The 14450-nt window shown below is 48.8% G+C and overlaps 7 protein-coding genes across 7 annotated transcripts; 4 read left to right on the top strand and 3 right to left on the bottom strand.

Annotated features, from left to right (window-relative positions):
• Window positions 1–285: 285 nt before the first annotated feature.
• Window positions 286–924, top strand: UREG_03472 (uncharacterized protein; the record flags this gene model as incomplete). The annotated part of the gene is made up of 1 exon (XM_002543909.1): window positions 286–924. One exon carries the CDS (start codon window positions 286–288, stop codon window positions 922–924), a length of 639 nt encoding a protein of 212 aa, XP_002543955.1.
• Window positions 925–1612: 688 nt separating this feature from the next.
• Window positions 1613–2488, top strand: UREG_03471 (uncharacterized protein; the record flags this gene model as incomplete). Its single annotated transcript, XM_002543908.1, has 2 exons — window positions 1613–1929; window positions 1999–2488. 2 exons carry the CDS (start codon window positions 1613–1615, stop codon window positions 2486–2488), a joined length of 807 nt encoding a protein of 268 aa, XP_002543954.1.
• A 2354-nt stretch (window positions 2489–4842) lies between these two features.
• On the top strand, window positions 4843–5322 carry UREG_03470 (uncharacterized protein; the record flags this gene model as incomplete). The annotated part of the gene is made up of 1 exon (XM_002543907.1): window positions 4843–5322. The coding sequence occupies one exon, from the start codon at window positions 4843–4845 to the stop codon at window positions 5320–5322; it is 480 nt and encodes a 159-aa protein (XP_002543953.1).
• A 313-nt stretch (window positions 5323–5635) lies between these two features.
• UREG_03469 (uncharacterized protein) lies at window positions 5636–6562 on the bottom strand (the record flags this gene model as incomplete). The annotated part of the gene is made up of 3 exons (XM_002543906.1): window positions 5636–5838; window positions 5895–6222; window positions 6290–6562. 3 exons carry the CDS (start codon window positions 6560–6562, stop codon window positions 5636–5638), a joined length of 804 nt encoding a protein of 267 aa, XP_002543952.1.
• Window positions 6563–7413: 851 nt separating this feature from the next.
• UREG_03468 (uncharacterized protein) lies at window positions 7414–9179 on the bottom strand (the record flags this gene model as incomplete). Its single annotated transcript, XM_002543905.1, has 3 exons — window positions 7414–7452; window positions 7565–8951; window positions 9124–9179. 3 exons carry the CDS (start codon window positions 9177–9179, stop codon window positions 7414–7416), a joined length of 1482 nt encoding a protein of 493 aa, XP_002543951.1.
• Window positions 9180–10225: 1046 nt separating this feature from the next.
• UREG_03467 (uncharacterized protein) lies at window positions 10226–10802 on the top strand (the record flags this gene model as incomplete). Its single annotated transcript, XM_002543904.1, has 2 exons — window positions 10226–10320; window positions 10376–10802. The coding sequence occupies 2 exons, from the start codon at window positions 10226–10228 to the stop codon at window positions 10800–10802; spliced, it is 522 nt and encodes a 173-aa protein (XP_002543950.1).
• A 1784-nt stretch (window positions 10803–12586) lies between these two features.
• Window positions 12587–13278, bottom strand: UREG_03466 (uncharacterized protein; the record flags this gene model as incomplete). Its single annotated transcript, XM_002543903.1, has 2 exons — window positions 12587–12887; window positions 12965–13278. 2 exons carry the CDS (start codon window positions 13276–13278, stop codon window positions 12587–12589), a joined length of 615 nt encoding a protein of 204 aa, XP_002543949.1.
• Window positions 13279–14450: the final 1172 nt, after the last annotated feature.

The raw sequence follows: 14450 nt of genomic DNA, 5'->3' as shown, positions 1-14450 counted from the left end.
TCGTATAAAGCTGTGTCTCAGCTGGAGTGCTTGAAGTCCTACTCGGACCCAGCAAGAGGCTCCCAGAGAGATATATAAACCATCGCCAGAGCACAAAGCGAGTCGTCGGAGTCCCCTTCGAGTCACCCCGCTTAGGTAACTAACCGTGCGTTGTCCGGCTGGGCTTGGCGCTCTTTTTTCTTTTTTCAGCGCCAAAACACAACGCAACTCGCCGGCATTCTTCGCCAGCAGGGAGTCATTCAGCCTGCATTGCCGTGTTCTTGATCGTGAGTCACCTTTGGAGTCATGTCTACCCCGAACCAGTACGTGCTCGCAGCGGACAACTCCCCGTCTTTGCTCCCCCTCCTTCGATCGAACCCCTCGTTGGCCTCCGCCCAGGACGCGCATGGGTACTCTCTGCTGCACGCTGCCGCATCTTACGGGCATTTGGACTTACTTCGCTCCCTAGTCCGTGAATTCCATGTCGACATCAATCTTACCGACGAGGATGGAGATACATGTCTTTTCGTTGCCGAAACGGTAGAGCTTGCCCGCTGCTTGGTTGAGGAGCTAGGGATTGACAAGACGTTGAAAAATGATGAAGGATTGACTGCAGAAGAGGCGATCTCCAGCGACGGATCCTTTCCAGATGTTGCGGCTTATCTACGAGGCACGCCTGTGAGCACCATCGGTGATAGCGTCACCCGTCCTGGCCCGTCTCTACCACCAAACGTCACGGTGAATTTCGGCACGATGACCGAGAGTGCCGCCAACGGGAATGATATGCCAGATCCAGAGTTTAAGCGGAGGATAGATGAGCTCGCCTCAAGGGAAAATTTCCACAGCGAAGAGAACCAACGGGAATTACGCGACCTCGTCACCGCGGCAATACGGGGCGTCAATGCGGAAACCCAACAAAAAGACGTTCGCCGACGGTTGGATTGAATAACCTAGCCTCATATTCAACGCTATTGTTGTTATTATTTTTCGATACGTGGCCATGCGTTCGTCCGACTTTCGCGGTCCGTGCAGCGTGAAGCCATTATTGGGTAGTTACTCTACGCCCGGGTTTTCCTGGTACCGACCGACAATCGCGGTAATTACGCTTGGATTTGAGTAGCAATTGGTTCAGGCGATCCGCAATCGGGTGCTGTGTGGGCTTTTGCCGTCAGGGCAGAGTTTACAGAGAGACCAGCGCCATATGGGCTGCCCTCCATTCCTCACCCAAAACAAAGGGTGTTCTGGTGTTAGGCTTTGCCGAACGTATCGATACAGGCAGTCAGAAGCTACAGTTGGTCAATATAGTTCAAGTTGATTAATTGAATTGCGCGGCATACATTCCCACTCCCCTTGGGACATTTGTTTGCTAGGTGGAATGGATAGGAACACTTCAAGTAGAGAAGTACAGCCTAATTATCCTGGATTGTGACTGTATACGTGTTATTAGCTACGATGAATGGAGAATACCTTGAGACACGAAAGTGTACAGAGTAAAGAACCAAATCATCACCATTTTCATTGCTGCGTGACATCATAACCGAGGACTCACCATCCTGGGCTTCAACTTCACTTGGTACACTGCAAGAGCATCAAAGCCCTCGTGCAATAAGACATATCCTTCAGCTTGTCCAAAATGTCATTTTCCCCAATACCGTATTCTCCCTCCAACCCACAAGATACCCATGTGCTTCATGGAACACCGCCGCCCCCACCCCCGAAACCAACGAGCCATGAAGCAAGCAGAAGAGGCACACCACTGCTAGGCCAGCAATTCACGACACAAGCCCCTTCCACACCACCGAAGGAAGCTCTGCCGCCCCGGCCGGAAGCAGAGATGAGCGCAGACAGCAAACATCCCACTTCTCCCCATCATCCATCCCCGATCAACAATCTGCCGCAACCACCTGGCCTCGATGAACTGTGGATTCCCGACATCATCAAGGACAAATCGTACATTCTTCACACCCCTTCCCAGTTAAAATGATCCCCCCCACCAGCTAACCCAACCACACACCCTAGAACCAAAGACCTCCAATCCATCCTCTCCGACCCGTCACTCCTCAACGCCCTCGCCAACACCCACCCGTCCCACTCCGCTTCCCAATCCCACCTCCTCGCCCTCCTCGACTCCAACAAGGCCCTCGCCGCACACGTCCTCGATCTCGAATCCCACCTCTCCGCCCTCCGCGCCTCCACCGAATCCCTCCTCCTCCAACACCAGTCTCTCGAACTCTCCTGGCGCAAAAAGCAGACGGAAATGGATACCGCGCTGGCGCCGTGGTCGCCCAAGGCGCTGTATCAGCGGCTGGTGGCGGCGATTGCGGAGCAGGAGGCGGTGGTGAGGGCGGTTGAGGAGAGCTTTTTGGATGGGGACTTGCAGCATGGGGTTGCGGGGGAGAGGGAGGTGGCGGAGTGGGTGAAGCGCTTGAGGAGTGAGGGGGCCAAGTTGGAGTTTAGGAGAGAGGCGCGAACGAGGTGGGATGAAGGGAGAGTGGGAGGGTGGAGATGATGACTTTTTTGGGTGTTTACATTTGTTTTTGAGGGTTGATATCCGTTTGTGTTTTATAGCGCGGCGAATTGGGAGAATTATCTCATGCTGTCTTCTTTCGTGAAGGATAGATTGCCTGAGGAGGGATTATATGCGTTGGACCTAGCCGAATATAGATTGAAATCTTCCCTATCGACCCGATAGATGATAGGTATCAAGTAATACATATGTTTGAGATCAGTTTTGGGCCTTAGGTTGTATCGTCGACCTTCCTTGGGCCGCTTACACTAGAAAAGTTTTTGATATCAATAATTACCATGATTAAAACAGCTACTTCGAGGCTAAAACTAAGTATATATACTAAAGGGCTCATGGCCGAACTGTAGCGGAGCTGATGCCTCCATTCTCAGCATCTACCGTGGCTATCTCGCGGTCTATCAGTATAGGCGCGTTTGGTCTCAAGTCCGTGCTAGGTAATAATCCGTCCCGATTTCTACTAGCAGAATCTGACGGGAGACGAGTATCATCTGCGTCGAACGGGTCTTTCTCGGGGGCGTAGCTGGTGTGTTCGATGTTCCCAAAAAATGCTCGGTCTCTGTCCCGCATACCCCATGCCCATCCTTGCCCTGAGCTGGGAGGAAGATGGTACAAGCGGAATCCGAGCCAAGCAAACGATATCCCTAAAAGGGCTCCAAAGAGAATGTCGAAACCGTAATGGCGGCCGTCGGCAAAGCGACTCGAAGCTATATAGGTTGCTGCAACAATAGGCACGAAAGCGAGGATGATCAAATAGATGGGCGGCGGTGCGGCTCGATTCCGCAGGGGTACAGAGGGATGGTCTGAATCACTTATCATATAATCGCGAGGCGCCCTCGCGGATCGATGTGAAGACAGGAATGGAATTGTAATGGCAAGCTTCGAACATAGCCAGAGTGACAAGTAGGTCAAACCAGCAAAGGACACTAGGGAGCCGTGGTTACTATCGAGGGCTTTCCGGGCGTACGGAGGATACATACTTGAAGAATGACCGCTTGGAAAGCTAACAAACCCATCCCTCAAGAGCTTCTGCGTCCTATTCTGACAAATTGTCCAAGTAACGAGAGAAGGAGCCCCAGAGATCTTCCCGCCCAGACCTCCAACGGCATATCTCGCAATATTTGACAAGTCAGGATCACACCTGTCGAGCAAATCCGGCCTTGGCTTGCCAAACATAACTTTCATTGCTTCCGTCGCCGCGTAAACGCCAGCGTATGCAACACCCAGCCCCATCCACCCAGCATTCCATTCCCAGAGCTTGCGCCGCAATGCTTCAGCGGCAAAGGCACGTTTCCCCGTCGGGCCCGGAACGAGGATGAGGCTAAAAAGGGCGACCACGGCTGCTGGCACAAGGAGGCTAGCCACCACCAGTGAGGATACGGGAACTCTTTCATGAACGGCGAACGGGTAGGATATATTTGGGTCGGTGAGGCTAAACGGTCTCCTATTCGGCTCGGCGATTTTGACGATACGCCCCGAAGCTGCGACAAATCTGCAGGGTAGACATCCGTCAATATCGTATACAGACGAGATAGAGATGAAACTCACAGTATGAGAATCCAGTCTATGATATAAGACAGTACCAGTCGCTTGGAGAGTATTTTTTTTCCCGACGCATCGTCACCGCCGCTACTCCTTGAGAATGACCGTACGCGACGGAAAATCTGAGGGCCCATTTGATGAAAAGAAAATATAACTCATGTAACCAGAAAAACTGGTGTCACAGCACGCTGGAGTGTGACAGTTACGGGGAGACTCTTGTTACCCAAGCGCCAAACAACCAAGAAAAGGTGTACAGAAGTTCAAATAAGTAACCTTTACTTGAACTTCAGCTGATTAACTATACACCAGAAGGTGTGCAAAAGATTCTGCTGCACTGTGTAGTAATAGTGATAACTATCTGCAGCCCGCAGCAAAAGCGTCACAACACACAAGATCCAAAGAGAGGCAATGGGCACACGTCAGCTTACTGCTTCTGGGCCTGTTGAGCAAGAGCCCTAAGAACCTTGGCAGTTGCAACAACCGCGTCCAACTTCAGGTCAAGAACCTCAGGAGAGACAAGCCGGACACTTGTTGCTTGCGGATCAATCACTGGCTGCGCACTCGAACCGGCTTCCTCGAGGCACACCCCCAAATGCTCAGTGTTGCCAGGGGCTCTGGCAACAATCGATAGGGGCGACCATGCTGGTCTTTAGAGGATTCCCAGGCGGTTACCATCGCTAAAGGCTTCCAAAGTGGCAGGGGAGGCACGACAACCGCAGCTGCCCCGCGATCTCTCAAAATCACACTCTGCCGTCGATCGCTTTCGGTCTCCCACTGTGTGCCACTGTGCCAGCACGATGGAGAACTCTACACAAATACAAAAAGACACTCAAAGGGGGCCTGAGCGCCAAACCGCACCTTCATCCGCCAAATTCCCCGCCCTCCTCTTCGTCTACGGCTCTCTCATGGACACCGACGTTATCCAAGCAGTCCTCCGTATCCCCAAACCTCCACCACTCCGGTCCGCCGTCCTGAGCGACTACAAAATGAAGATGTGGAGAATCTACCCGACCTTGATCCCGCATGAGGGCACACAGGTCACGGGCAAAGTGTTCATGGTCGATGATATCGATCAATTCCAGCGGCTGCAAAAGTACGAAACGCGCGCGTACAGTTGGACTGAGTGCGAGGTGGAGCTGGAGGATGGTACTGTCGCGAGGGATTGTCGCGTTTTTATATGGGCTGGGGATCCAGACAGTGCGGATCTGCGGGATGGAAGCTTTGATTTGGAAGTATATCAAAAGGAATATAAACCAGCCTTGTTTGGGCGAGTTTGACTTGCATAAAGATTTGTCGAACAGGCGATAAATGAGCCGTTGGTTCCATGGATGCTCGGATTCAATTGAAGGTGTTTAGATGGGGATAACAAAACGCCACGCTATTAGATGGAGTTCGACAAGGTCATCGATCAAGTTGATATTCTCAAATCTTTACTGCTTCATAGTAAAGTAGCATCTGGATTTTAGTTACACGATTCGCGCCGGACTCTCCCAGCGAATTCGAGAACGAGCCACCAAAGAGCAACAAATAGTTCCTCTGAAACACAGGCCCACACCTATATGTACAAAATCTTCGAAATCAAGTCGAGAATTATTTCTGCTTGCCCTCCAAGTCCGTAAAGAAGTTGTAGCCAAACTCGGCGCTTGAATCGTTGAACCGGAGTTTCTTATCCATTGCTGCAATGGCATTCATGTCGTCTGGTTTCAGCTCAAAATCGGACTCGTAGTTTTGTTGGATGCGTTGAGGTGTCTTCGATTTAACAAGAACAGAGTGGCCCTTGTTTATACCCCATGCTATACCCTTCATCAGCAAAGTGCTATTGTGGCTATTCAATGCACACTGAACCTACCAAGTGCTATTTGCGCCCCTGTCTTCTCGTACTTCTTACCAATCTTGGCAAGGGTTGCGTCTTCGATCAGTCGTCCATACTTTTCGCGGCCAGAGTAGACTTCATTTTGGTTCCCAAGGGACGAATATTGTGTGACGTGGATGCCTTTGCTCTTGAGCCATTCGACATAATCATTCTGCTGTAGCCAGGGATGTAATTCCATCTGAATGACCGCCGGAACGATGGAGCAGTTCTGAAGTAGCCTTTCCGTTTCCGCCTTGGAGAAGTTCGAGATTCCGATAGCTTTAGTCTTCCCCGATTTCGCCAGCTTTTCCATAGCTTTATATGTCTGAGAGAGCAGTTGTCAGCCATTGGCAAAACTTTTGCGGGTCTGAAGGAAGTTAGCCTTAACATACATCGACGTAGTCAATGTCAGCGGTTTTGGGATTTCCTTGAGAATCCTGAGGAAAAGGCTCGTCGCCACGGGCAAAGGCAACGGGCCAATGCATGAGGTACAGGTCAAGATAGTCAACCTCTAGGTTCTTGAGTGTTTGATCAACCGCTTTCTCCACATCGTCAGGGTGGTGTTTGTTATTCCACAATTTGCTGGTGATGAAAAGCTGTTCCCGAGATAGGTTGCTTCGTTTCAGAGCTCTCCCAATTGCCTTTTCAGTTCCATATCTAACCATTGACTGTCAGTATCCCGTTTTTCGTTTGAGATACCGCGTTCCAAGGACGGTATACTTACATCGCGGCCGTATCGATGTGACGAAACCCGGCACTGATCGCGGTAAGGACAGCATCCTCCTGCGCATTCTCATCCTGCCATGTCCCAAAACCAAGAGCTGGGATATCTGCCCCGGTATTGAGCTTGAACACAGTGTGACGGGTAGCCATAATGAACAGTCCAATGTTTGGATCTCCTCTTTTGTTTATCGACCAACAGAAGCTCTAGTAAATCACAGAAGGTCAATTCATGAGAAGAGATGTATGTTAACTTCCATAATAAATACGTTTGGATATCGGGTCTTGATGGATAACGTCAGTGAACCGGGAACCAAGTTGGCAAACCTGGAACCTCTGGGCGACGGCACCAATGGAACTGGGATGCCAAAATTAAACAGAAAGACAGGCTGCTTGGTGTCAGCAGCGGCAGGTAAGCCTGAGATCATTGTATCTCTGGGTAGGGTTGTGAGTGTATGCTCTGCTCGTCTTTTCCCACAGCAATAGGCCATTTTCAGGGATAAGTATCCTCAATCTCGCTCATATGTCGGTCCATTTCGACCTAACTTTTATTAGAGAAGAGGAAAACACTCGTAGGTACTACACTCTTAACATTAGGCACAGCTAGATGAGGAGTGCTCGCACGGGTTGGGGAGTATGTGCGGATTTCGTTCAGCAGGGATGATGGGCAGTTGGCTGCCAAGCTGCTAAAAGGCACTCGCGTACGGAGCAGTTACAGGGTCCATATGCGAGTAAAGAGCTCGAATTGCTCAATTGTTTGACGCGTACGGAAGTAGTATAACGATGATGAATTGTATTACACGCGTCTTACAAGAAGAATTGGATATCTGCTTTCCTAGCATTAAATGCGTATATACTACACAAAGTACTTCTTCAGTATTAGATTCTGGCTTGGGCTATGTGGTTCTGAGATGGATGCCCCAAAGCCGATCAACCAGCCAACGTACGGGGAACTGCGATGGGGATATGCTCTCTGGCAAATAGAGATACCAGTCATTTTCATCCACCAGGCTCAAAGTGCGAGTCAGCCCAGTGCATTCATAGTACTCGGGATAAAAGCCACTATACTCCCAGTCAATAATTCCAGTAACGATATAGCAGCCGTTGGCATCCTGTTTCACCATGATATTATCAGTCCTAACATCACCGTGCGTGAAAACAGATCCATTCATTGAAATGGAGTAGTCATTTTCCAAAAAGGACTGAAGAAATTCAACGTAAGTGGAACTGCCATGGTGGCGGGCGGAAAATTGCAGGTCGTTGAACTTGATCGCCGTGGTGATGCCTTTGAACAGGGCGCATTCATCAACACGGAGATCTTTGACCCCTTCTCCATAGACCCCTCCAAGTACCTTACCATCATCCTGCCGAAGTGTTCTCAGTCGGCGGAAGATGTCATCGAGCTGGTGTTGAATTGACAACTTTTCCTCATGGGAAAGGCTGGGCCATGCTTGGGTTAAGGTCATGTCCGGAATATGTGACATGAATATGACCCGAAAGGGTCCGAAAGCGACCAAACCATGTGGTCTTGGTGCAGGGATCTCAGGCGCCCATTCTTCAAGGAATTTCAAGCTCGTGTACTCCGTGTAATCTTTGTTTCCTGTGATGACTTTGGCGACGAGACCTTCACTGCACTTGACCACCACACCTCTAACAGGATTTTCCCAGAGCTTCGTTGAATCCCAAAGAAGGTTTTTCAAGGAGAGGACGAGTGACTCCTCTGCATCAGCTGGCCCACTATATGCTGACCCTCCTGAGCGTGCAAGCAAGGAGAGCACCTCCTCCGACAACGGAAAGATAACTGAAGCAGTCACAGCAAGATCAAGACGTTTGCGGAACTCGGGAGCACTTCTCTGAGGAATGGATTTCCCTGCAGACGACAAAGTTGTGGGCCCGGTCGCCATTGTGATCCTGTGCGTATAATTTGGTGGGAATGCAGATAGCAGATTGACTTCCGGTTTACGTCTGAGGGCGTTGTGAAGTTCATTTAGTGCATGGAGATTGATTTCCGCTGCATAAGACAGTTGAGGATACTGAGCATTTCGATGCTCATGATGATAAGAGTCGGGGAACATTGATATTAGATCCACTGCAGGATTCTTTTCCAAGGCGGCCTTGAATTCTAGCAAAAGTTCTCTGTTCCATTGTGCTGCTTCAGCGTTGGAGAGTGTCAGGGTTCGTGGAGCTTCTTCCGTGTTGTGCGTGGTGCCAGTAGCGGAAGAAGCCTCGATATCATCAGACTTCTCATATTTAGAGAAACGCGAAGGAAGATAAAACGGGAGGTAGGCTAATTGCCGAAATCCAGCCCATGCCACCGAGCAATAGTGCCAGAGCCTAGAGGAATGAAAACATTATGGATAGGGCAATATAACTGGCGTTCCCCAAGCCCGAAAATCGCGCTGTAAAGCCACTGAGGTCTGGTAGAGTGGATTCGTTTCCAATGGATAGAAAAACCGATAGTTCGTAAGATTAGTCTCTCACCATGATACTCCATACCGGGAAAGACCTGTGAACCAAGCGGCTATGGGAGAAGTAGATAATTGCAAAGGGAACCCGAGACATTACAAGGTAAGGGAACAAAGAAATGCGAGAGAAAAAAGGTAGCAGCAAGAGTTGATATCTCCATGATTTGGGATCGAGGAGTACAGGGTAAATCTGTCATTGTTTTCCCGTCCTATCAACATCTCTCTTTGCTTGCTTTTGCTAGAGATTTGTTGGGTTTCGCGGCAGAGGGTTCTGGCAATCTTCCTCTGTTTGTTTGCAATGAGAAATGGCTTCACTCCAAGTGTCGCTTTATTGCCTCTTCTTTTTCAACATTTCTAGGTGCTGGATTTGCTGACGGTCTGTCTTTTGATATCTGACGAATATCATAACTCGTGGGGACGGAGTTGGAAAATAGGGGAGCCCCGACTAGCCGGCGTGAGTACGCCTGAGACTGCCGCATCATCAGGCGAAACACTAACCTCAAACACTCCCTGTTCACACTGACAAGGCTTGCCTAAATTTGGATAAAACTCGGTGAGATTTCAGCCACAGACAACGCCCTTGGTTCTTCTCAGGGACCACGTTGGCGAGCCGCGTAAAGGTGCAAACACAGCCCGCTGGAAGTCCAGCCTTTCAAAGCCGCAGAACCTTCGAATGCGCTAAGGACTTCCGGATGGGTTCTTCCAGCCTGGATGTGTGAAGAAAGCCCAAGTCATGATGGTCTTTTCGAGCTGAGCACAAACTGCCAGCGCCCCATGCCAAGGGGGCATGGGCATGGAAAATACGAAATTAAGATGCTTGAGGCTGTTCAAGGGTCTCCACTCCAGGCACTCCCCCAATGGTGATGCATCCAAGCCGTTGATCTTGGTGCGGAGGCTAAGCCTGGGATTGCGTTTAGGTTATTTGGGCTGGAGTGAATTTCCGCGCCTCCTGAGGCCTTTGATATGAAGGTGTCAGTCCCTATATATACTCTCTGACCCCCCCTTCGCCTTGTTTCGGGTTCACTACATTCACCCAACATCCTGCTCGATTTTACTCTCCAGCTGTGCTCTTCATTTCAGGAATTTCTCCCATATCTCAAGTTACAAGACCGGCATTCTCCCACGTCCTACGCCCTAGCCATCATGCAGTTCAAAACAATTGCTTTCCTCCTTCTCTCGGCCACCACGGCCCTTGCGAACCCGAAGCCACAAGAAATTGACATTGATCTTGGCGATATGTAAGTTGCCAGTAGCCTTGCCGTTGACAACAAAGATATACTGACATCGTGACAGAACATCCTTGATTGGCGAAATCCCAACATCGCTCCCCACAGATTTTCTCGATGACCTGAAGAGCTTCTCTAAATACATCCCACCCCCTGGCATTGCATCCGTCCTCGAAACTGCTCTCCCCTCAGAAGTCCGCCAGAGCATCGAAGCCAACCCGACAAATGCCTATAAATTCAACACCGATCTCTACAGCAGCCTCAAAGCCGGCCAGACCCCAGAGTGGTATGGCGATCTTCCAAGCGACGTGAAGAGCTATCTCAACATGGTTGGTGGTTTAACTGGGACTGCCAACGGCCCTCAGGCGACCGGAGCTGGAGCTGGTGGCGAACCCGCCTCCGCATCCGGAAACTATGCTGCCCGCCCCACTGGTGCCGTTGCGGCTAGTCTCGCCGGTGCTGCCGGTATCCTCGGGCTCGCGATTCTTTTGTAAATGGATTTGGGCTTCACATTCATACTTCTCATGGGCCATTCTGTATTATTCGAGCGGCGCAGGGGAGAGAACTTCTAAAATTTATTCTATACCCCTGTCTGTATTTCTTCGCTTCATGTATTCAGTTTAATAATGAAAAGGATTTCCGCAAAACGAAATTTGTTCAATCGCTTCAATCTGATATCAAACTTGTCTGTTGTGGGCAATGAAAAGGGGCTGAGACTTGCTTTGTAAGCAGAGTTGCGCACATGGGTTATTTCGCCAGCAGCACCCCTCGCCCATAAATTTCGCGTCGACAAATTCCACACAAACATTTCTCTCAATCTTTCTCGCATCGCCCCAAGGGTTTTTCGAAGCTCCTACAACAACACCGTCCGTACGAAGCCCAAAGTGATTGATTAGGTATGTTTACATTCTTTTATTGAAGATGGATCTACAATCTCTGTTTATGATGATCCTTTTTCCACGAACAATCCAAATCCTACAACCCATGAAGGAGCAGATTTTATCTCTAGAATTACTCTGAAAAGATATCAATAGCTCCCTTACTCTACTCATATTCTTATTATTGCAAGTTACTGACCTGCAAGTAGGAGTGTAACAAGAATATTTTCTTCCTACAATTCAGCCGAAAGGATTTTCTGTTAGAAAGGTATGATTGCCCAACTAGCAAGTTTACTTTCCCTCTTATTGTGATGACTATTACGACATGCAAAGGCATTCCTCAAACTTAATCACCATGTGGAATCTGTCATGTTCTAAGTTTCAGCCTTGTCTGACCAGCTCTTTCATTCTTCTCTCGATTGTAAAAGCTTCTCCTTAAGTTTCATATTTGCAACCGATTGTTCTTGTGGATGGTCTTTACTGACATGATTTCGCACTAAAGGTATGATTTTTACATTTCCGCCCTATCTGCCTCGATATCACGCTCTTCTATGAGGAATTCTTGAACGAACGGGCGGACAGATTGCCCTCTTCTCCTGTCATCCAATCAAGCGGACTGTACAACTCTGCGGCTGACAGTCAGTTGAGAGGCTTGTTGAGAATTCGTCAGCTGATTATTACATAAATCGATATGCTACCATGGCGCCGTCCTTACTTTTAGAGCTCCGGGCTGACTAGACCGTTGTCGAACAGGTATGACACGTCTTTTTTGGAGTTGTATAGACACAGCATCTTTCTATGATGAACATTATTCACACTGTTTGATCTTGACATTATTGTCGGGGTATGAACGTATAACACTGAAAATTCTGATTTAATGAGGTATGTTCTGGAAACTTATTCTAGACATTAATACCTTTGGATGCTAACGTATAGGCTGAAAAGCCTGACTTTAGATGATATCTTCTACTCTTTTCACAAGCGAAAGTTTGCTTAATGTTTGTATACTGACCGAAATCTTGCGGTTAGGTAGGGTCTTTGTAGTCGACTCGCAGCGTTGAAACTCGCTTCTGGGTACGTCTCTGCCCGTTCTTTGCCTTTCTTCTTTCCTTGTTATCGTATACCATTGCCCACATGATGATCCCTTTTGTTTTCGCTGTGTTCTTACCGAGTCACACTTTGAAGAAACAACATCACCTTGGAGAACTGAGAATTTTGTATCCTTTCACTGCTTTGTCGGGCTTCCCCCTTATCTGGCATTGTAGAAACTAACCGTGCTAGCAGGGATTACCAGATTTCCCATTAAAATTAGGGCACCGTTTCACTGGCGTTGCTTGATGTGCTAGCATTAGATTACTTGGAACTGAAAATACAACATAATCTTCATTTGCCTAGACATCTTAATCCACGAATAGTCCTTTCTTCTTGTGCCAACCCTCCAAACTGTCTCCGTACTGCTTATAGACCGTCTTCTTGCCCTCAGGCCATCTCACCCAAGCCGGTTTAGAATCCTCCAGAATGCACACCATCTCGTCCGGTACCGGTAGATCGGTATCGATTGCCGAAGCAAACGGGTGAACGAGTTCCGGGAAGTGATTATCCCACAGCCATAGCATTGTGCTGCAATTCGAGCAAAAGCTACGTTCACTCGAACACATCGATTCGTTTGGCTTGCCTCGGTCTTTGATCGCTTTGTACTTCCTATAGTCATGAATACCATTCCTCAGCCATCCTGTAGATCGGAAGTATAGGAGAGTGATAAGGGTCTGTATAATTACTTGATAGCATCCTTTCCCTTAAGTATCTGCAAGCTCTCGGCGATACCACCCAGATTCACGCTTCCGCTGTATCCGCCGACCTTGCGGCAGATGCTGCAGGCGCAGAGCTGGTAGGGCACGGGTGTGTGGGACTGTAGAGTGAATTCTACAGCGCCGCATTGGCAGCTGCCATCAAGTTTCCTACCAGAAGTTTGGGTGCGGGTGTTAGCTGTGGTGGTGAATATGTTGGAATAACTCTTGCCAACCAGTGAAGGGCGGTAGATGAGAAAGGGAGTGATAGGTCGTAGAAGAAGAGGATGGACTAACATAGGCATGTTGAAGGCACGCTAGATGTGACGAGGCCACTTGATTTTTTTTTCGGCTTTCTTTTGGGCGGAAACAAAGAGCTTGTTTTACAGATGTTGGAATAGAGGTAGTTTTATATACGGAGTACAGCTTCTCTCCGCTTTCGACGTCATCCCGGTTAAAGTACTGATGGATACATGTTGTATACAACCAATGAGAAGCATTAATGTGTGTTAACCGTCCCGCAATCAACGAGAAACCCTCCATTCCTATCGAGGCTCAGTCAAGGGGAACCCGAGCTCGCCAACTCCTCAGGCGGTGATTCCCGTTGTCGCATCCCGCAAAATGTTTGCATTGTGACAGTGTTGGTGTTGATGCAATTTTGCAATGGAGCTCTCCACAGTTGCCACCAATGGGAACAGAGAACAACTGCACAGACCAAGTTTGCTTAGTTTGTCTGGTTTGCAACTGAATTCAATTCCGCGAACGAGAAGAGCAAGCATAGGACCGCCGGCTATTACTTTTGTAAACAGACAGTCTCGTTTGGATTGAGTGGCTGGGTAAAATCCATTGGCCCGTGAAGGAACTGTGAGTCATGAGCTTTGGAAGCCCCGGTGGACGATCCGTCAATATCAAACCCACGCCGTAAGCTCCCTTGCGACCCTCCACTGGAATTGCCTGCTAACATCATAGAAATTTAGTCCGGAGCGCGGTAGTTTTCCTCTTGACCATGATGGTTCGTTTCTCCTTTGTCCTTTTGTGCTGGGAGGATATAATATCAGAGGTTCCTAACTGATCACCGCGGTGAAATCGATAGGAGAATGCAAATACTTAATCGCGTCGTACCTGCACTGCTTGAAATCAGTCGGCGGTGTCAATGATGAAAAGTGCCGGAAGCTGGCAAAGGGATACTTGAATTGTCGGATGGAGAAGTACGTGGACTTGAGAACCCTCCTCGTGATTTACCAATTCGCTTATTACTTATTGTTCACCGGATTACTGACAAGGGCTTCAACTTTGCTCTAGGAATTTGATGGCTCCCGATGACTTCAAGAATTTGGGGATTAGTATTTGATGAGAATGACGCGAAATCAGGACCAAAGTCCGAAATGACATCGAAAGCCGAAAGACCCATCGTTAACAAAATGAGTGATCGTTGCGATGGGGCGAGGGCTTCGTATATTTCCGAGCAAAAAGGCCA

This window comes from Uncinocarpus reesii, genomic scaffold (genome assembly GCF_000003515.1).
Source record: "Uncinocarpus reesii 1704 scaffold_2 genomic scaffold, whole genome shotgun sequence".
Lineage (NCBI taxonomy): Eukaryota > Fungi > Ascomycota > Eurotiomycetes > Onygenales > Onygenaceae > Uncinocarpus > Uncinocarpus reesii.
Note: the sequence above shows the minus strand (reverse complement) of the source record. Positions and strands in the feature narration are given on the sequence as shown.